Here is a 22,071-nt window from a genome sequence, read left to right on the forward strand (position 1 = left end):
GGGACGAAATAGGCATAGTTCCGGTAACAATTCACTTGTATCTTAATGCAAGAAATGCATTATACATATATAAATATTAGTAGTCATAGCTTTCTTTCGTATGGCCTATTCGAGCCCTTAATTCATTCCCGCTTGATTCGGTGCTATCTCGTAGGACTTATAATACAAAACCGGTGATTTGGATATTGCCACATACCGTCATGTACTAGCAGCTTGACTGAGTTCAACCTCGAGTGGCCTATGCTATTAGAAAATTTGTAATGATAACACATATGTACATGGTGTGCCATTCACAAATAACTATTTGATCCAAGGCCAAACATAAAATAAATTTTTTTGACCATATGGTCAAGCCCATATAACATGTGCTCGCCATCCGTACATGACGATTCACACAAGATGTTCAATATTTATAAATCGTATAATAAGCAAATACCCATTTGAAACATTTATAAACATGTTATGAAAATTAGTAGGTTCAAGACATATTCTTTTGAAAAGTTATTCATGCTCAATTTATTAACATATCACATGTTGAGAAAATACATTTCCATAATCACTTATTTACCTCGGGCGATCCTCCTTACTTCTAGACATCTTAATCATCAATTCACTACAAATCATGTTCTAATATTAGACATTATATGCTAGGAATACTAATCTACACATGTAAAAACCTTAATCATGCGGTCGAAGCTCTAATCCGTCATTAAAACCGTAATCTACTTAAAATAACTAATCTTTCATCACTTTTATAATTAGGGTATTCATCTTTAAAAAGTGTCAATTTACGATATTCACCTTTCAATTTTTTTTATTTTTATTTTTTTAATTTCAACCGTCCGTTAGAATTATCCGTTAAATTCTATCAAAATTTTCAAAATACCCATGTGTTTTATGTTTTTAATTTTTTTAAAAAAATTTCAAATTCTGACTAACACCTAAATCCTTACAAATTTTTTTTCCTAAAAAAATAGAGGTATTTTGAGAATTTTGACAAGATTTAACAAAAAATTCAAACAAATAGTAAATTGAAAAAAAAAAAATTAAAAGATGGATAAATTAAATTGACATTAAAAATAGACACCCTAATTAGTGATGAAAGATCATGAATTATGAGTGAAGTTTAAAATAAAAAATAGAAAAAAAAAATAGAATAAAGAAAAAAGAAATATCCCCTTAGAGAAACAGGGCTTTTTGCTCAGGGTCGTAAAAAAAAAAAAGGATTTGGGTCTTTGGCTTTTGGTAGCAGGGAAGAGTAATAAAATAAAAAAAAATAATAAATAATAAAAAAAAAAAAAAAAAAAAAAAAAAAGAAAAGAAAGAAAAAGATTAGTTCAGTTCTATATCTTAATTCTTCGACAGTTTGGACTTTGGTTTGAGAATTTGGTCAGAATATTTCGTGAGTTTCATCTCCACCACGTCAAGCATCAATTCTAGACCATTGTAAAGGCTACTTCTTTCTTTTTATTTATTTATTTATTTATTTATTTATTTCTTCTTCTTTTATTTATTTATTTATTTTATTTATTTATTTTTAATTATTGTAATGGCTACTTAACCTCTTTCACCCACCGCCTTACCGTACTCCAAAAAGTACTATATTACATGCCGATTTTTTTTAGCGTATATATGCTTTAGTTTTTTCAATGGTCTTTAATTTCAATTTCCCTCTTATAAAAAATTTGAAATTAAATCTAACCATTTGAAAATATTATCATAGATTTTTTACGGCACCTAAGCTTTGAGAAGCATGTATTCATTATGTGACAATAAAATCTTCATTGTGCTTATTGTTGTTTTATTCTTTTAACATTTTGGTTTAGAGTAATAGATTATTCGAGGTTAATTATATAATAAAAACCAAATACATAACATGGATTCTTATTAGATCCATTTAGAGAATTAATGATAAGGAGAAGGAAGATGATAAAAGGCTCAGGGAGAAGATGCTAGGAAATCCCAAACCATTTGTTTAAACATGAAAAGACATACAAAGTTATTACATACTACTTTTAACTACTTCATAAAAAGTGAAAAAGAATCACCTTTTGTAACTCTTATTTTCTCCACTTGAATAGGAAAAAAAAAAGAAGAAGAAAGTACTTTATAAAAGTCAAAAGAAAAACTATGCAAAACCCATAACCCATATCAAAGATATCGAGCACCCCTGTTTCTATTTTCATAAAGTCTCAGTTTGATTTTGTTAAGCTTGACAACCATGTCTTTGATATCGATTCTCTCATCTGATAATTCTTCAGAACACTTTAAGCCTAATTTGATTATGGACGAAAAAATATTTTCCATGGAAATTACATCTCTTCCATGTTCTATTCTTAATAAACTGTCATCCACAACTTCCATCATTTTGTCAGGAAGTGATCCGTTTATCCATTGTCTCAAAGTCAATTCTCTCACAAACATGTCGTCGGTAGGTTTCTTCCTTGTTATCATCTCCAGCAATATTATACCATAGCTATAAACATTGCCTTCGATTTATACTTTTCCCTCGAAACCAAACTCTATCAATCCTCGCAATTTTCAAGAAGGCCTTAAGTTAGTAATAATTATAATAATAGTATGTAACCTAGCTCCTTAGATATGCATGTGTTTTCTTTCACAAAATCATAAGTGTTGCCTTTGTTACTATGCCACAGAAAATGTGTTTTATTTTGAGACGAAATAGGCATAATTACGGTAACAATTCACTTGTATCTTAATGCAAGAAATGTATTATACATATATAAGTATATAAGTATTAGTAGTCATAGCTTTCTTTCATATGGTCTATTCGAGTCCTTAACCCATTCCCGCTCAATTTGGTGCTATCTCGTAGGACCTGTAATACAAAATTAGTGATTAGGATATTGCCACATACTCGACTGAGTTCAATCTCAAGTGGCCTAGGCTACTAGAAAAACTGTAATGATGGTACATCCGTACATGGTGCGCCCTTCACAAATAACCATTGGATCTGAGGCTAAACATGAAATAAATTTGAAAAAAATATCATTTTAGCCCTCCAAATTACCACTCGTTTTACAACGAGCCCCACAAACTTCCAACACTCTGACTCCGACCTCCCAAACTGCCAAAACCTTGAAAAAATTTCCATTTGGTGAAATATCCACATATTATCCCTGCCATGTGTCATTTTTCAATAATTTTTTTTTTTTTTAAAAAAAAAACAACTAAAAAAACTAAAAAGTAAAAATAAAAAATTAAACTAAAAAAAAAAACTTAAATTTCTTTTTTTTTTAAAAAAAAAAAAAAATGGAAAATGGGGTGGCTGGTGCCACCTCTGGGGGTGGGTCGCGGCCACCCTAGGAGTCAAGGGTGGTACACGGCCATCCTTTACACGGCCATCCTTGGGGGAAGGGGTGGCCGCCTGGGCTGCCCTCAGTGGCCTGGGAGTGGCCCGAAAGCCACCCCAAATGGATTTCGGGGTGGCTCGAAAGCCACTCCTAGGGGGTTGGGGAGTGGCGCGTGAGCCACCCCAGGAGTCAGGGGGTGGTGCGCGGCAACCTCTGGGGTTGGGGGGTGGCCGTGCAGCTACCCCCAGTGGCCTAGGGGTGGCTCGAAAGCCACCCTTAGGGGTCGAGGTGGTGCATGGCCATCCCTGGGGGAAGGGGTGGCCGTGCGGGCAGCCCTAGTGGCTGGGGGTGGCTACGCAGCTACCCTCAGTGGCCTAGGAGTGGCCCGAAAGCCACCCCTAGGGGGTCGGGGATTGGCGCGTGAGCCACCCCAGAGGTGGCATCGGCCACCTGCGAGCCACCCCCAAACACCTACTTTCTATTTTTTTTTTCAAAAAAAAAAAAAAAAGAAAAAGTTTTTATAGTTTTCAATTTTTTAATTTCTTTTTTAGTTTATTTATTTATTAATTGAAAAATGACACGTGGCAGGGGTAATATGGGGATATTTTACCAAATGAGACATTTTTCAAATGTTTTGGTAGTTTGGGGAGTTAGAGTCGGAGTGTTGGCAGTTTGTGGGGCTAGTTGCAAAACAAGTGGTAATTTTAGAGGCTAAAATGATATTTTCCTAATAAATTTCTTTGACCATATGGTCAAGCCATATAACATGTGTCCGCCATCCATACATGATGATTCACACAAGATGTTCAATTAGTATAAATTGTATAATAAGCAAATACCTATTTGAAGCATTTATACACATGTTGTGAAAATTAGTAGGCTCAGGTCTTCATGACATATTCTTTTGAAAAGTTAAGCATGCTCAATTCATTAACATATTGCATGTTGAGAAAATACATTTCTATAAGTACTTATTTACCTTGGGCAATCCTCCTCACTTTTGGAAATCTTAATCATCAATTCACTGTAAATCATGTTCTAATATTAGACACCATATGCTAGGAATACTAATCTACACATGTAAAAACCTTAATCATGCAGTCGAAACTCTAATCCGTCATTAAAATCGTAATTTACTTATAATAACTTATCTTTCATCACTTTTGTAATCATGGTATTCATCTTTAAAAAGTGTTAATTTAGGATATCTATATTTCAATTTTTTTCAATTTTAACTATCTGTTAGAATTTTCCATTAAATTCTATAAAAATTTCCAAAATACCCCTGTATTTTATTTTTTCAAATATTTAGGCATGAGTATTTTTGCAAATTCCGTTAAATTCTGACCAACACCTAGATCTTTACATTTTTTTTTCCTAAAAAAAATAAGGGTATTTTGAGAATTTTGACAGGATTTAACGGAAAATTCTAACAGATAGTTGAAATTGAAAAAAATTAAAAGATTGATACATTAAATTAACACTTTTTAAAGATAGATACCATAATTGAAAAAGTGATGTAAGATCAAGCGTTATAAGTGAAGTTTTTTTTTTTTTTTTTTAAAAAAAATAACCCGTTAGAGAAACAAAGCTTTTTGCTCAGAAATGACTGTTGTACAACTTTGGTACAACCCTAATAACTTTTTCTCATGATCAATCATTGAATTTGTTTTCGTACATGTGAGCCCTAAATGTTTAATGATTGACTTTAAAAAAAGTTAAAATTGTACAAAAATTGCACGAAAATTGTGCAAGAAACACTACTAGCTCTTTGGGTCTTTGGCTTTTGGTAGCAGGGGAGAGTAATAGAAAAAAGAAAAATAGAAGAAGATTAATTCAGTTCTTTAACTTAATTCTTCAACAGTTTGGCCTTTGGTTTTAGTCTTTTAGAATTTGGTGAGAATATTTAGTGAGTTTCATCTCTACCGCGGCATCAATAACTCTAGCTAGACCATGCATTGTAATGGCTACTTAATTAATCTCTTTCACCACCACTTTATCTTACTCCAAAGCTTTTTATAAAAAATTATATTACATGCCGATTTTTTTTTAGTGTATATATGCTTTAATTTTTTCAATCGTCTTTAATTTCAATTTCTGTCTTATGAAAAAATTGAAATTAAATCTGACAATTTGGAAAAACTATTGTAGATTTTTTACTGCACCTAATTAAGCTTTAAGAACCATGTATTCGATCATTATGTGACAATAAAATCTTCATTGTGTTTATTGTTATTTTATTCTTTTAACATTTTGGTTTAGAGTAATAGATTATCGAAGATTATATAATAAAAACCAAATATATATATAACATGGATTCTTATTAGAATTTAGAGAATGATAAGGAGAAAGAAGATGATAAAAGTCACAGGGAGAAGATGGTAGGAAATCCCAAACCATTTGTTTAAACATGAAAAGACATACAAAGTTATTACATACCACTCTTAACTACTACATAAAAAGTGAAAAAGAACTACCTTTTGTAACTCTTATTTTCTCTACTTGAATAGAAAAAAAAGAACAAAAAAAAAAAAAGAACTTTATAAAAGTAAAAAGAAAAAACATGCAAAACCCATATCAAAGATATCGAGCACCCCTGTTTCTGTTTTCAGAAAGTGTCAATTTGATTTTGTTAAGCTTGACAAGCACGTCTTTGATATCGATTCTCTCAACAGGTAATTCTTCTGAACACTTTAAGCCTAATTCGATTATAGACGAAAAAATGCTTTCCATGAAAATTACGTCTCTTCCATGTTCTATTCTTAATAAACCGTCATCCACAACTTCCATCATTTTGTCAGGAAGTGATCCATTTATCCATTGTCTCAAAGTCAATTCTCCTACAAACATGTCGTCGGTAGGCTTCTTCCTTGTTATCATCTCCAACAATATTATGCCATAGCTATAAACATCGCATTTAATGGATACTTTTCCTTCAGACCCAAACTCTATCAACCCTCGCAATTTTCAAGAAGGCTTTAAGTTAGTAATAATAATAAAATAAAGGAATCCACATATTTTAGCCAAAAACTAAAAAGGTATTTTACAAATTAATATAAGCTTTTATTACACACACAAACACGTACACCAAGAATATGTGTAACAGATTATTTGAAAAGGAATTATAATTATGATATGAACAACTTTTGATGAGTCCATATATATGTTTCATGTGCTGAATTGTATTGTTGGGAATAATTGTTACATACGCTTAATGCATCACAACAACAATGTTCCTTTTTTTGATAACTATTTACAGAAGTAAAAATATCTTCAATTACATGGCCAAAATATCTTCATATATAGACCTTTATACGTGCATATGAATGTGCTTGTTTGACTTTGAATTTATTTTGTATTGGGTGTTGATCAGCACTACAACTAAGGGTTTGGGTAGTACATTTGTTTTTATTATATTTTATTATTTTTGAAATACATGGGTTGTTTGCTAAATTTGAATTCTACTCAAGTTTTATTCAATTTTTTTTTCAATTTTATTAAAGGTTTTCTAAACCATCCAAACATAATTTCAAAAAATAAATTTTTTTCAATATTTACAATTTTGAATATAGTAAAAAATAATAAAATATAATACAAAAAAATAGCACACCTAAACATGCCCTTAAACTTTTCTTGTCAATATATTCTAAGAATGTTATAAAAATGTGTATAAAGTGAGCATACGATAAGTCAAACCAAAATAGTTGTTGCATTTAATCATTTATGAGTCCAATATTGAAACTTACACTACATATATTGATTCTAATGAATTACTTCATATAACACAAATTTCCTTACTATATATATATATATTAACATATTGTAGAAATAATTAGCAATCAATACATAAAGAAATAAATAGGTAATTATCCATCGACTAAGCAATCATATTTTGTGTAATTTTTTTTGTGAGTGCAACTATGAATTTAATGCCTAGATTTAAAACGGAAAATTGACATGCATGTACATTGTTATTCTTGAAATAGCCACTACTGTTAAGTTTGTCATTAATGATATTAGCTTATTCTTGAAATTTCACACTATATATTGATCATGATGTTAGCCACTATTAGTAAGCCCTTTAGCAATGAAAAACACAAAGGTAAAGTTGTCTACCTGGTGCGATGTAGCCGAGTGTACCAAGAGTTTTGGTTTGTATGAAATCTTTGTTTTTGGCTAAAATTTTTGCAATGCCAAAATCAGCAACATGTACAACCATGTCCTCATCTAAAAGGATATTGGTGGGCTTCAAATCACAATGAACGATAAGTTCTGATTGACCATGGTGGAGATAGTCCAACACCGATGCAACATCAACCATAATGTTTACTCTTTGAAGAAGATTTAAGCAGTAGTTGTGAGAGTATAACCATCTTTCAAGGTTGCCGTTCGATATGTATTGCAGGACCAAAGCTCTAAACTCGGGGTTGGAACATGTACTTATGACTTTAACAAGATTTCTATGTCGGATTGTTTGTAACACCTTGCATTCAGCATCGAAACTCTTGAAAGCACCAACCAATTGCAAATTTAGAACTTTGACAGCAACAATTGTCCCATCAGACAACACTCCTTTGTACACAGAACCAAAACCTCCGGCTCCAAGCAAGTTACTTTCACAAAAATTGTTTGTCCCTTGACAAAGTTCTTGATATGATATCATTCTATGCTCCAACAGAGGCATTGCATTAGGTAAACTTGGAACTTGCATTTTACTTTCTTGATATCTTCTCAGCATATAAACCAGTGCTAGGAGGATAATAATTGAACTAATTCCAGGTAGAAAATATTTAAGCAAAATTTCTTTCACCCTTAATCCTTTGGAGCTTGCAGAACTTGGACAAGGTGGAACATCGAAAAGTTGATTCCCACAAAGTGCTTTATTTCCTAAAAATGATTCAGCTGTAAATTTCACAAAAGGCCCACCTGATGGGATCTCTCCGGATAGTTCATTGAAAGACACATTCAAGTACTTGAGAAATGAAAGTGCCTCAAGAGACTTAAGAATTGAACCAGAGAGATTATTATATGAGAGGTTTAACATATCCAATCCCTTTAAGTCTCCAAAAGTTTGTGGAATCTCTCCTCGAAATGAGTTCCTTGATAAGTCAAGAAAACTTAGGCTTTCGAAAGCTCCAATGATGGTTGGAATATTTCCAACAATTTGGTTTCAAGATAAATCTATGTGTTCAATAACATCCAATTTATTCATGTTTGGAGACAAATCCCCACCAAGGGCATTCAATGAAAGGTCCAAACCCGTAGATATTCAAGGCTCCATAAATTTAATGGTAGTGATGATTCCAATCTATTAACACTAAGGTTTAGATATTGCAAATGACTGAGATTTGACATGCAATTTGGGATGGATCCAGAGATTTTGTTTGTTGAGAGATCTAACTCGCCTATGTTCTTTAACTGACATACGCCTTCTGGAGTGAATCCTTCAATCTTATTAATATCAAGATACAATCTTTGCAAACTCTCCAATCCCCCAATCGTGGACGGTATGCTTCCTGTCAAATTGTTACTGCTCAAATGAAGCCAGTTCAAGCCTTTCAAGGAACCGATTTCCATAGGAATATGACCCTTTATTTGGGTTTCAGATGCAACAATGGACTTAAGGTAATCAGAAAAGTTTCCAATGGAACGAGGAAGAGTAATATCCAAGGGATTCTTTGATATGGACAACATTTTCAAATATCTGCAATTAGATAATGATGAAAGAAAATTAAGCTCTTGATCTTCTGGCTCTGCTATTAGCTGATTGTTATTCAGATAAATTTCTTCAAGGTTTTTTAAGCGTCCAAGACTTGTGGGTATTGGCCCAGAGAGTAAGTTTGTATGAAAATCTACAATGGAAAGCTTGGAACAATTTGAAAGACATGATGGGATCCGACCACTAAATTGGTTCATACCAAAAACCACATATTCAATATTAGGGCAAGAAAGGCCATTATCAAATGGAAGATTTCCATAAAAGGAATTATTGGTCAAGAGGAGTTGTCGTAGAGAGGAACTGTTGAAAAGGCTTTGGGGGATTGCCCCAATGAGATCATTGGATCCAAAATTCAATTTATACAGATTTGGAAGACGCCATAAATCACTGGGAATGCTTCCTTTAATGTTGTTTATCTCAATTCCAAACTCAACTAACCTCGACAAGTTACTTATGGTAGGAGGTATATTACCAGTTAAGTTGTTGCCTCCACGAACCAGATATTTAAGCTTTTCCAAACTCCCATAGCCTTTTGGAATGGTCCCATCAAATTTATTGTATGATAACGACAAGACTACAAGTTCTGTGCAATAATTCATCTGTGAAGGGAGCCGACCGCTGAATTTATTGTCCGTAAGATTAAGTTCTTGAAGTTTAGGACAGTGGCTGCACAGATCCATTGGAAGAGTTCCCAAAATTTGATTTTCTGTAAGACCAATTTTGGTTAGAGAGGATATGTTAAAGATGGCAAAAGGAAGTGGACCAGTGAGGCTGTTGAATTGCAGATTCAAGTACTCTAACGAAGAAATATTGCCGAGGGTCGACGGAATGGCACCCACAAGATGGTTCGTGCTAAGCTCTATTTTTTGAAGCTTCCAACAGTAATGCAAAGTGGGAGGGATATTACCTTCCAATAGGTTGGATGACAACTGGAGTATTCTCAAGCGGCGGAGGCGACCGATCTCATGGGGCAGAAAGCTGGAGAAGCTGTTGTTTCTTAGATCAAGCGAGACGAGGAAGGAGAGATTACCAATGTGAGGAGAAATGCTGCCTTGGAGGCCATGTAGGAAAGGTCCAAAGCGGTGACTCTTTGCCTGCGCCGGCTACACGAGACCCCAATCCAGTTGCAGAAGTTGGTTGCTGTGGACCAGTTAGCAGCCAGGACAGTTTGGTTTGGACTAGAACTGAGATTGGATTTGAAGGTAATGAGAGCTAATCGATCAGTAAAGTTACTGAAAGTCGATTGAGACAGCTGAAACATGCATGACTGCACCAACAGAAAACTCAAGCAGAGGAAGAGAAGGGATGGCCTTTCTATTTGCATGGTTGATCGTAGTGCGCGCGAGAAAGAAGGGTTTGAGTGGTGGCGGTGGGGATGACAATGGTGTTGACGCGGGTTATATATATATATAGTGGAAGTGAAAGATTAGACTCTCTTGGTTTGGGCTGAGTCTGTACGTAGTGCGCAGAAGACTTGAGTCTTCTTCCATGACTGGAAATAGTTAGGAAGCGTAAGTCACGCGTCTTCCTCTTAAATAATTGGCCATGCACTTGGAAGTCTGAGCCACACAAATTCCTCTTTAGATATCAATCATATAATGTGGAACAATTCTCAAAAATTTCCATTAGAGCATGCCTCTTTAGATATTTTGCAATATCATGTGGAAAAATTCTCAAAAATTTCAATTAAAGCATTCCTCTTCAGATATTTTGCAATGTCTCCTCTTTAGATATTTTGCAATGTCATGTGGGAAAATTCTCAAAATTTTCCAAAAAGTCACGGACATCAGATGCTTTGCACCTTTCACAAATATTGGGTAAGCTACAGTGTTTTATTGGGTAGAATTTTAACTTTCTTTATCTGTTATTTTAACGTAACAAATATTCCTCTTTATCTCTACTCTTTCTGCTTTGTTTGTTGAAGTAATCATATTGTGACCCAATGAGTTACTTTCAGCTTACAGACTTACAGTAATTCTTATAGAGTAATACTATAAGGAGGATGACTAAAGTCTTCTCACAGCATTACTCCTCCTCATAATTCCAACTTCATCAATGCCTTTAGACACAGGATAATTTCAATTGTTTGTGGTGGTATCATATAAAAAAAACAAAGAAACAAAGGAAAAAGACCACGTGGTGTGGAGTCCACCACACTCGGCCACATTCAATGGACCCAAAGCTCACTCGCTAATGACCGAAGACTAAATCAGAGAGAGCCACGAAAGCTCTGTAGTAGTTTGAAGCTATTCAATATATGTCTACTTTTCCTGACTACCCCTTTCAGCACGCAGTAGCCTGTAGACTTCTAAACTCTCTTATTAATTTGGAGAGAAGAGTATGATCACTATTCACTAGCATTTTGTCATTACATTTTGAAATAGGCCAAAAAAGAAAAAGAGCTTATGTACGTACGTGTGCATATATAAGCTCATGCTGAGAGATATATATCAAGTACAACTATTTGCTCGTGATCGTCATGTCTCTGTTCTTTCTTTGTTTTGGTGTCCATACTGGTTTTGCTCGTGAGAATCATGCTCTTGCTTGTCCTCTGTTTTGAATCTTGATGCATATACGTCCTCTGTTTCGATGGGAGCCCAACCTCTCTGGGATATATTTTTTCAATGGAACCCTCTCTTTTTTAATATAATATATTTTACTTCTAAAAAAAAAGAAAAAAAGTTCAACTACTTGTAAATTATATATGTCTTTAATTTATACACTAGCTTTCGTAAGAAAAACGTGCGTTAAATATAAGTTGATTAACACATACGACACATATTTACATAAACGACGGGAAGTTTCTTGTAAAGAGCTAGTTTCGAGAAATGGCAACATTTTATTATGCAAAATGCTCCTAAAGGAGGCAGTTTTAATTTAGAGCAATTGTTCCGATATATACCATATTCTCAATGGCCATAAATTAATGGGTGCATGTAATTTGTTTTCCTCTCGTGTTAGACCAATTTTTTTTTGACATTAATATACATATTTTTAAATATTTTGTCTTGTTATTAAATGGAGGACTAATTAAATTTTTCCCTTCCGAAATATTTAACTCGGTCCAATCAAATTTTTTGATACGCAATCTCTTATATTAGGATTAGATTATACATAGCGTCTAGCTACTTTTGTTAAGGGCACGCTTCTAAATATGAAGGTCAAAAATAAACAACCATTTAATCTGTTCAATAAAAAACCACAAAGAAAAACACTAAGAATAAAAGTCATGTACACTAGGTGAACTTTGCAATCAGTCATTATGCTGCTAGTAGTAAAGCTCACAAAGTTTGTATGGGAAAAATTCTATATATAAGTACATATCTTTAGTTTTTTATTTTTTATTTTTTTTTTATAATTGAATAGAAAAATCAAGGGAGAATCCTTACCATTCCTGAATAAAAAAGAAGAGAGTGAAAGAACCAAAAATCAAAAAAAGATTGAGCTCCCTAACAGCAACACTAAATCGAAAGAAAACAATGAAGAAATACAAAACAAAGGTTATAAAATAGAGATCGCGTGTCAATGTCACTTGATACTTTTCTAAATGAAGAGAATTCTCGAGATGATTTATGACCAACCGTCAAAACGATAGAACATCAATTTACAATGTCCGAACGGTCAAAATGAAATTCAATAGTAACATCATCTAGTCGTTAGAACAACAACAAAAATGTTTAGTTTCTTTTTTTCTTTTTTTCTTGTTTATTTCTGTACAAAAATGTGTAAATTCATAATTAAATTTGTCGGACTTACATATTGGTCTCACAAATTTAATGATAATTTTTTTTTTAAAAAAAAAATATGTAAGTTAATAGCACTAAACAAATCTCTAAATCAAATCAATGGTTTGTAAAAGAGTTTAAATGACCCAACGGTCAAAAGAAAAATGCATAAATAAATGATATTCCTTCTAAAATATTAATTGTGTTAATATCTCCTCTTAAACTATCCAAAAATGTTAATGTCCTTCTAAAACTAACAAAAAAATGACTATAAATTTTTTTGAATAAGACAAAAAAGTCATTATGAATTCAGAAAAAAAAAACTATAACTAAAAATAATAATAATAACTAAAAATAAAAATAAAAAAGAAAAGAAGAAACGAAAAAAAAAAAAGAAAAACAAAATTAAAAAACAAAAAAAAAAAAAAGAATATTTTTTTTTTTGTTTAAAAAAATTAAAATTATAAAAAAAAATTTAAGAAGGAAAAAAAAAAAAACCAGTTTTTGTTTTTTGTTTTTTATTTTTATAACTTTTTGTAATTTTATTTTATTATTATTATTTTTAATTATAATAATTTTATGAAATGTATTTTTTCCATTAGGGAAAACATTGATATTTTTTGGTTGTTTGAGGGAGAACCTTGACACAATTGGTAGTTTGGGTGAGATATTGACAATTAAATAATAGTTCGAGGGGATAAGTGTATTTTTCTCTATTAATTTAATAGTTTATATTTTTTTAAAAGGAAAAAGCAATTTGAACGGTGCAATAAGGAATCTTCTTTACTTCATCTGATAAAGGTGGAGCCCTTTGTAAGGTTGATATGGTATCGTTAGGTCCATCCATCTACAGGTAACTCCCCGTGATTTACACATGGTTCGGTTCTGAATATCTTATTTAATATTTGAAACATGATATATTTTTTTTTAGTATAAAAAATAGATCTTCACATAATTTTTTTTTTTTTTTTTTTTTTTTTAACAAAATAGCATGTGCTATCATTAATACTGCAGACAACCCATAGGCTTACAACTTGAAAGTAAGGGATATGACCCCCCCAACTCTCTAGTAAAACAGCTGCCTAAGCAGAAATACAAATTTTACAAAAATGACGTTTTGGCCTCTCTTACAATAACGCTCATTCTCTAAAGAAAGATGGTTAATCTAGCAATTTGCAAACAAATATTCTCATAAAAATTGATCCAAACACAAGCAGGCCTAGACCAGAGACAAATAAGATAAAAAAACACAAAACACAAAAAGCAGAAAATCCAAAAACAAGCTGCCGGCAGTGGGAGAGGGGGCTAAAAACCGCCGAACGGAGGTGCGTGTACTACACGCGCCGTCACCGGACCCACCCAGACGAAGATCCGACGCCGGAGAACCCGCTGCCACCAAGCACGGCCCGAAAAAAGGTGGAGCGTGACCACACGTGCACCAAGGAGCAAAGAGCTCCCAGGCGCGTGTACACCACGCGCCGATCACTGACGACCAATACGACCGGTGCTTGTGGTGGCAGGGGCGGAAAACGCCGGGGAACGCGGCTGGGGAGCGCGTGTCGATCAAAAATCGGCGGAGATGTGTAAATCTGGCTTCTAAAATCAAAAGAAAAACAGTAAAAAAATCGGCCAAAAGATCCCGTTGACGACACTTTGGCTCGGCCACTTCCCTAAAAAAGACATCTTGAGATGAACAATCTTGCCAAAACGAAAGAAAAACAAAGAAAAACCGTTAAACAAAGCCTCCATAGCCCAAGCAGGCTAGAGGATGGTCAGCCTCCACTAGATCTAGCCGGGAGGAAACAAAAGCTCCACAACCCTAGAGGTTGGGAGAAAACTAACCTCACTGAACCGTCTCAGGGGGAACAAAAAACACCCTGACTCACGAGAAGCCAGAGGGAAACCAACACCGATAGGGGGAGGTGGAAAACCAACCCCTCCCAGTGAAAACCATCGGCTCGATATCTTCACATAAATTTTATTTATAAAAGTTGATCATTTTTAGGTGAGAATAAAAGGTTTAGAAATGATATATATTACAATCCCGTTCCACCGCTATCCCATTATTAAACGTTGTTAAGATATATATATATATATATATATATATATATATATATATATATATATATATATATATATATATATATATATATATATATATATATAAAGGTTGATGAATAATGTTATTTACTAAACTGTTATATGACTGTCATACAAATTGATGATGTGACAATAAAATTTATAAAAATAAAATAAAAAGAAGCCCTAATTTTCACTTCCACAGCATTTTAGTTGTATGATTGTTGTATAGTAGTATACTAAATAGCATTACTTAAAGACTGATTGACACTACCACATTAACTTAATGAGATAAAATTGTTGTATATAGCATTACTTTAAAAAACTATTATAAATGGATTAATTGTTATAAAAAAATAGATAATCAAATGAAGGGTTAAAGACATATTTGGTATATGTGGTTTAAAAACTTTAATTTTTGGTACCTAAGTTTCATTTTGCTTCACAGATGGTACTTGAGCTTTGGGAAAAGACTGACTTGGTACCTCCGTCTATTTTTTCGTCCAAATTTTAATGTCCTACCACGTGTTAACCCTCAGAGGTTGACACGTGTCACAATGAAAAAAAATTTAATTAAAAAATATAAAATAAAATCTTTAAAAATTAATTAAAAAAAATTTAAAATAATAAAACTTAAAAAAAAAAAAAATTGAAAAAACAAAAAAAAAAAAATTGAAAAAAAAAGTGAAAAAAAATAAGAGAAGTGTCTGAGCCACCTCTTGAACGGTTTGGGATGGCCATGGCCGAAGAAAAAAAAAATTGAAGGGGTTTGGCCCTCGGCCACCCCTAAAGGCCAAAACTCTATTCTTCAATTTTGTTTTTTTCTTTGGCTCTTGGGGGTGGCCAAACAACCCTGTGGGCCCTCAAGGGTGGTTCGGTTACCGTCAAGGGTCAAAACCCCCTTCTTAAGCAACCCCCAAAGGCCAAAACCTATTTCTTCAATTTTTTTTTTTTTTTTTTCTTTGGCAATGGGTGGTTGACACCCCAGACCAGTCAAGAGAGTGGCTTAGCCGCCCCTCTTATTTTTTTCTTTTCTTTTTTTAATCAATTTTTTTTTTTAATATTTTTTACGTTTTATTATTTTTAATTTTTTAATTAATTTTTTAAGTTTTTTATTTTTAATTTTTTTATATTATGCCATGTGTCATTTTTAATTGGTTGACATGTAATAGTTCGTTAAAATTTGGACGAAAAAATAGACAGAGATACAAAATCAGTCTTTTTTCAAAACTCGAGTATCATTTGTGAAACGAAATGAAACTGAAATACAAAAAAATAAAATTTTTAAATCAAATGTTACAAATATGTCTTTAACCCTAAAATGAAAGTCAAATCTCAATAAATGAAAATGAAGGGTTTAAAATTTCAGTTATCCAATAGTTTTTTTGAATCATCCAATTTCTGATGTGATTTAATAATTGTTTGAACCATCCGATAGAGAAAAAATAATAATAATTGTTAATCATCCAATATGATTGTCTCAAAAATTTTTTTTTTTGTTTGATTTTAATTATTAATAAAATGTTTAAAGGGTACATATAAATTAGGTACAAGTGACACGCAAAATCGGTCCGAACTTGAAAACGTTAAATTTACAGGACAATGTACCGATGACTCGCCCCTCAAGCGTGCCGATCCCAACGGTCATTTCTCCACGAAACCCACCCGATCGCCCACGACGCCCAGGATGAGCGGGTCGCTCTCCGAGTCACCCCTTAAGAACAGCGTTCCCGAGATCCCAATCGAAATCGTGAGCGAAGAAGAGATGGCTCTCATCGAAGCCGCCTTATCCGCCGCTCGCTCTTCGATCCCTGCAATTCGTCCACCTTTTGATTTTCACAGGAACGCGAGGTCTATTCAGTCAATCACTGTCCTGTCCAAGAGGAGCTTCTCGGGTCACACCGAAGTGGACATCGAGGATTCGGGCGACTTTGCGAACACCCAGAAGAAGGGTAAAGAGGCTGTGCCCCTCTTGCATCGGTTTAGAAGAAACAAGGGCTTGTCTGTCACTGATATCACTGCCACGGTATTGAATATTTTTTCATAATGGGTCTGGGTTCTTGTTGGTTTCTGTTGAAGTTTCAACTTTTGCTTTGAATATAGAAATTTTCGGTTCTGGGAAATGGGTTGAACTGGTTTTTGCTAGAATTTTAAGTTTAGTGGTTTTCTTTTGAAGCTTTTGTGATGATGAATGCTAGAGATTGATTTGTGTGTGCAAGTAGGTTCGTTTATATTTATGTTAACGTTATTTGATGCATATAGGGACCGTAATTTTGATTTTGATAAGGGAAGCAACCATTTTTGTTTAGTTTGAGACTTGCATAAACAAATGCTGCTGACTAATTGCGGCAACTTCCGAAAACTTGCATATATGGTTTCTCTTCAGCAAACTATAGTGCTTAAGGCGGTGCCGCGGTGGTAAGCTCACCTGTAAGTGTAAATCAACGATCACTGTAATCTTAATGCAATACGTATGCACAATTTGTATGTGTAGAGATAGCATGAAGGAGTTCTGCTTTATATTGTAGACATACTCTTAATTGTTAGTTCTCAATGCCATTTATATTTTAAAAGTCAAGTTGACTTGCGCATGACTGCTATGAGCATTTCCCATGTATGAATCATTATATGAGAATCATTGTACTTTTGGTTGTAGTTGTGCTATCAACTTTTACTTGCGTGAAGCTAGAATAGCGAGGTTTAGGTTTGTATTATCTTGATCCTTTTTATCTATTAGATGGCCAGTTGGCCATGGGATTTTGGACAAATTGATTATATAGAATTGACTTCCATAACGATAGGAGGTTGATACCGTTTGCTTAATCTCTAGTACTTGTAACTCCTCTTGAGCTCACAAGTGGAAACACAAACTCATCCAGATGGTTCATAAATGAGAGGTAACGCTGAGATGAAAGTTAGAGAGGGCAAGGATCATAGGAAATTGCTTGTGAAGCAAATGCCAATCTGTTTCTTTTCTAGAGCAAGCACCTTCCTATCTTATGTATGTTGGTTGCCTCATTTATAGACAACCTAAGTTAATTTATTTTCCAAATTTGGCTTTTGCATTCCTTTCTATGACCCAAATTAATGAGCAGACCTAATTTTCGTACTCCTGAATGTGATATTATTTGTTATAGAAATTGTATTATCAAACTTAATTTACATCAACAATTCCATTTCTTTTTAATTTCATTCTATAGTCCTGCAAGGCATCTGAGCAGGTAGAATTCTAGTAAACTTTTTCATGATGCTTTTATTGAACATTACATTGTTTCTGGTATCATCATAATATTTCCTAAAGGTAAAGTTCATAATTGATGTCATGAAGCTAATGTGTCATCCATTTAACTTATTGAAACCGAAACATATTCATTTCACATTGGTTCTAATTTCATGTTCACAACAGGAATGGTGCCAAAAACAAATGGAGTTTGTTCTCCTCCGTGGCAAGCGTAAAACTACTAAAGCTATGAAAGCAGGTAGTGCTCGGCACACAAAACTTGAAGAAGAGGTACACTTTTAAACTCATGATATACAACTATGCTGCATTTTACATGCATGCCTCTTATTGCCATGATCTCATAACTCCCCAAGTCCAAAATGGATTGTTTTTCTGGTAAATTTGGTATCATTCATCAACCTGTCAAACTTAAATATTATAGCAGACATATTTGGCTGAAATGCTGTTGTATGAAATTAAGTGAATGAAATAGAAATAATATTAGCTACAGTACATATACATGCACACTGTATAGTACTAAAATAGTATAAGTGCATATTGTATTCATTCTTATAATTTCATCAATTTGGTGTTTGGAAATAATTTTTTGGTACACATTCTACATTTAATACCTTGAAGGTCATTCAACTTACCTCTATGTTGTCCATGCAGATTTGTAACTGTGAATAGATGTTTTGTTCGGTCACCTTCTATGTCTTTCTTATGTCCACTGTGTACAATTATCCATCTCAATTGTATATTTGGCAGGTTGTGAAAAAAGTAACAATTCGTGTCAAATCGAAAGAAGACACATGGGCTTTGAAGCTTCTGAACTTTATAATTGGTGCTAATCAATTATTGTTTGAAGGATTGACTCGTGAGCTGCCACTGTAAGTTTTAGAATATTAAATTAAATTATTAAATTCATCATCTCCTACTAGTTTAGGCTTTTGTATTAACCCTGGCTTCACAGTTTATCCCCCATTTTAATTAAAATATTTCACGTGTTGTCTAGTTCCACACGAGCGAGTGTTAAAATATTAAATTAATGATTAAATTTACTATTTCCTATTAGCTCAAGCTTTTGGGAGAATTGATGATTTAATAGTAAGTTCAATCATATTTGGCTATCTCCTAACTAAATTTCTAACTTGTTATGGTTTTAGCTAGCTCTTAATGACCACATGGCAATCTTTGTTCTGCACTTGCTAGTGGTTCATTGTATAATTTTGAAGCACATTGTGTTTTATTTGAGTTAAATGTTACTTTGTTCTGGATGCAGGATTTAGTTTTGAAAAATTATTTGGAATTGAACTTTTTCCATATTATTGGTTATCATATCCTAATTGACCAATTTATAGCATCTAAAATAGATAAGTTATTGTATAGTACAGGATAACTAGATCATAGTTCTATGTGAATGATGAGCAGATACCTTGAGAACGGTTTTGTATGGGTTGGAAATGAGTCCCAGCTTGAAAAGAGTGTGCTGACCTTTGATAAACTGCAATAGTTTTGATTATTTATTTCTTGGTGTTTTACCAAAGTCCTTCGTATTGTCCTAATTGGATAATGCTTTGGATATACTGAAATCAGTATGGATAACAAAACATGGAAAGTTTAAATGCTTCCTCTTTTGTTGGGAAGAATAGAGAAAATGCCTCTACACAGGCAATAGAATACTTTTCTAAAACTTGATAAGAAATAATATATATTGATCTTTCTGTCAGAGGGTATCCTTTTCCTTTATATTTTTACATCTGTTTCACTCATACGTGGATGGAATTCGGACCACTGATCTTAATATTTGTTTCCCCCTTGCTGATGGACTATAGCTGCTTATGAAATCAGAATAGGCTTCATAGAAGGTATATGGATGGTGGGAGTGATCGATGAGATCCGAATGCCTGCAACAGAAACTGATAGAAACCCGATATTAGTTGACACAAAGACCCGTGTTCGAGACACTCTTCCTGCTGAACCACAAAGAAGGAATGGAAGGTATGCATAGATGAAGAATTGTTAACTAATGCATCAGAATAAAGTTTTGACATCGACTTATATTTTGGCAGGCTTCAACTAATGTGCTACAAGTATATGTGGGACAATTTAGTTGCTGACCATTTCCCCTCCAAACAATTTTTTGATTTTTTTACCTTGAATCCTCATTCTGTCTTATCTGAAGAAATCAGGGAAAGAACTGCTGATTCAGGGTTCCCAGCAGAGGTAAGCACTCTCTCTCTCTTAAATCATTAATTAAATAGTTTGAGATATAGTGTGTTTGATGTTCCCATCATCATAATGCTCATTTCCTAGGTTCTCCAAGTAAGAAAAACAAGTCCTTCTTACATGTTTTAGAGGTACCTATACATGTTATTGAAAATAGAATTGCTAAAATACTTTTAACAATGTGAGAGTAGCTTCTTTTCATCAGTGGTTTGACATGTTTTTGATAGTAAGTCCTAGAAGATGTCTACCAACTAATTTGCGTGAATCTCTACATAACCATGAAAATGTGAATAATATTATAGCATTAGAGAGTTTTCAGATAATTAACAATTCCATCCATGCTTTTATATTATATCCTTTTTACTTTGGCCTTGCAGACCCTTGATGACATGGTGAGATTATACAGAAATACATGTAGCATGCTGCCCCCTGCTCATGACCAGCTTTTGTTGAGGTGAGTAGAAAATTGATGCTTTTCTTCCCTTGGTTAAATAGTTATTTTTCTAGTTAGGTATTTCTCTTTTCTGTGTACTTGGGTTTTACCCTTTCAATTTTTTTTATAACTTTTGATTACTTATCAAAAAAAATAAAACAAGGTTTAAGAAATTTCTATTAGTATGCATGGAGCTGGATTGCCACATAAAATTGCATGTTCTGCGTGCTAAGTTTGACAGACCAGTCTACATGAAATGTTTTCTGAAAGCGGGGAATGCTATATTTTTAATTGGCTACTCCACTCTGGCTGATATTGGACTAGCATTTCTTATGTTAGTGCCTCAAATATAGCCATCTTCTTCATGAATAAAGGAGGAAACTCCTACCGGGAAGTGGGTTGTCGAGCATTATTGAAATTTTCCTTATTGTCTGATATATATGCTTCATGTGCATATATTTGGTGACAATATTAGTCAGTTGCTTCTAGCAAGACATTTACCCGGTTGCTTTGAAGCAGATATGAGTTCCAAAAAGATAATTCATTGCTTGGCGAAGATCAATTTGCATTTGACTCAGATTGGCTCAAGAATCAAATTCAGGGGTGTCTTGAGTTCTGGCTAGGGGAGCGGGAAGCCTGTTACACTCCAGAAGAAGAGCGTTGGAAATGCCGGTTCTGTCAGTTTGCTTCTATCTGTCCTGCAAACACTGATCCTGATCCTATGACTCCAAACCATACAAACACCTAGGAAAATAGTAAACTAAACTAGAGAAAAGTACTGACATTCTTTTAGTGTCTTCCAATCGGTTCTCTCTATAAACTCAGTGAGCAAAACATGCTACCTTCCTGCAAAGAAGCATAGATGTTATTGAAGCTTTCTTTGCGGTGTATTGCTGACCTGAAGCTGGTTGAGAATCACATGATTGGATTATGTATCTTCTACGCACAAAAATGCGTTTGTTGTAGGCTATGACGATTCATTGTTGTAAATTCGAAAACAAAATTCATTCTGTAAAGAATATGTATATCAACCCCAGAATGTGTTCGTGTCGGTGTGCGTTTGTGTTGCAAAAACTTTGGCAAGCACTTGGACAACCTCCACAGATATGAACATACCATTTTTTTCATCGATCTTTAGCTCATTTAATGATAGAGCTTAAAAACTGCAAGTTTCATTTTGTAAAAGTTGCTGGAAGTTTATATGTTTTTGGGAAAAGTCAAATTTAGTCCTTAGCTTTTCATGCAGTTTTAATTTTATCCTCAAGTTTTCAATTTTGGCAATTAGGTCATTTGGCTTTTCTCTCGTTTCAAATAGGTCATTTCATCAACTTCTTGTCCAATCAATTAATGAT

The 22,071-nt window shown here is 33.7% G+C and overlaps 3 protein-coding genes across 3 annotated transcripts; 1 reads left to right on the forward strand and 2 right to left on the reverse strand.

Moving 5' to 3' along the window:
• Window positions 1-5,641: 5,641 nt before the first annotated feature.
• Window positions 5,642-10,514, reverse strand: LOC133877140 (probable LRR receptor-like serine/threonine-protein kinase At3g47570). Its single transcript, XM_062315386.1, has 2 exons — window positions 7,431-10,514; window positions 5,642-6,262 (listed from the first exon to the last, which is right to left on the reverse strand). Exons 1-2 carry the CDS (start codon window positions 8,356-8,358, stop codon window positions 5,892-5,894), a joined length of 1,299 nt encoding a protein of 432 aa, XP_062171370.1. The 5' UTR covers window positions 8,359-10,514; the 3' UTR covers window positions 5,642-5,891.
• LOC133876818 (LRR receptor-like serine/threonine-protein kinase EFR) lies at window positions 8,556-10,357 on the reverse strand. Its single transcript, XM_062315062.1, has 2 exons — window positions 10,064-10,357; window positions 8,556-9,905 (listed from the first exon to the last, which is right to left on the reverse strand). The coding sequence occupies exons 1-2, from the start codon at window positions 10,355-10,357 to the stop codon at window positions 8,556-8,558; spliced, it is 1,644 nt and encodes a 547-aa protein (XP_062171046.1).
• A 5,905-nt stretch (window positions 10,515-16,419) lies between the features above and the next one.
• Window positions 16,420-21,752, forward strand: LOC133878643 (exonuclease V, chloroplastic-like). Its single transcript, XM_062317217.1, has 7 exons — window positions 16,420-16,863; window positions 18,244-18,348; window positions 18,826-18,947; window positions 19,909-20,058; window positions 20,130-20,283; window positions 20,664-20,740; window positions 21,239-21,752. The coding sequence occupies exons 1-7, from the start codon at window positions 16,525-16,527 to the stop codon at window positions 21,465-21,467; spliced, it is 1,176 nt and encodes a 391-aa protein (XP_062173201.1). The 5' UTR covers window positions 16,420-16,524; the 3' UTR covers window positions 21,468-21,752.
• Window positions 21,753-22,071: the final 319 nt, after the last annotated feature.

Source organism: Alnus glutinosa, chromosome 9 (genome assembly GCF_958979055.1).
Source record: "Alnus glutinosa chromosome 9, dhAlnGlut1.1, whole genome shotgun sequence".
Lineage (NCBI taxonomy): Eukaryota > Viridiplantae > Streptophyta > Magnoliopsida > Fagales > Betulaceae > Alnus > Alnus glutinosa.

What these genes read in the sequence shown, in the direction of transcription:
- LOC133876818 (XM_062315062.1), bottom strand. Translation starts at nt 10,357, where the DNA reads ATGCAAATAGAAAGGCCATCCCTTCTCTTCCTCTGCTTGAGTTTTCTG. An exon ending in CAGCATTTCTCCTCACATTG is followed by an intron (nt 9,906 to 10,063) that starts GTAATCTCTCCT and finishes TACTGTTGGAAG; the next exon opens with CTTCAAAAAATAGAGCTTAG.
- LOC133878643 (XM_062317217.1), top strand. Translation starts at nt 16,525, where the DNA reads ATGAGCGGGTCGCTCTCCGAGTCACCCCTTAAGAACAGCGTTCCCGAG. An exon ending in CCACAAAGAAGGAATGGAAG is followed by an intron (nt 20,059 to 20,129) that starts GTATGCATAGAT and finishes ATATTTTGGCAG; the next exon opens with GCTTCAACTAATGTGCTACA. An exon ending in CATGACCAGCTTTTGTTGAG is followed by an intron (nt 20,741 to 21,238) that starts GTGAGTAGAAAA and finishes GCTTTGAAGCAG; the next exon opens with ATATGAGTTCCAAAAAGATA.
- LOC133877140 (XM_062315386.1), bottom strand. Translation starts at nt 8,358, where the DNA reads ATGTTAAACCTCTCATATAATAATCTCTCTGGTTCAATTCTTAAGTCT. An exon ending in ACTCGGCTACATCGCACCAG is followed by an intron (nt 6,263 to 7,430) that starts GTAGACAACTTT and finishes GAGGGTTGATAG; the next exon opens with AGTTTGGGTCTGAAGGAAAA.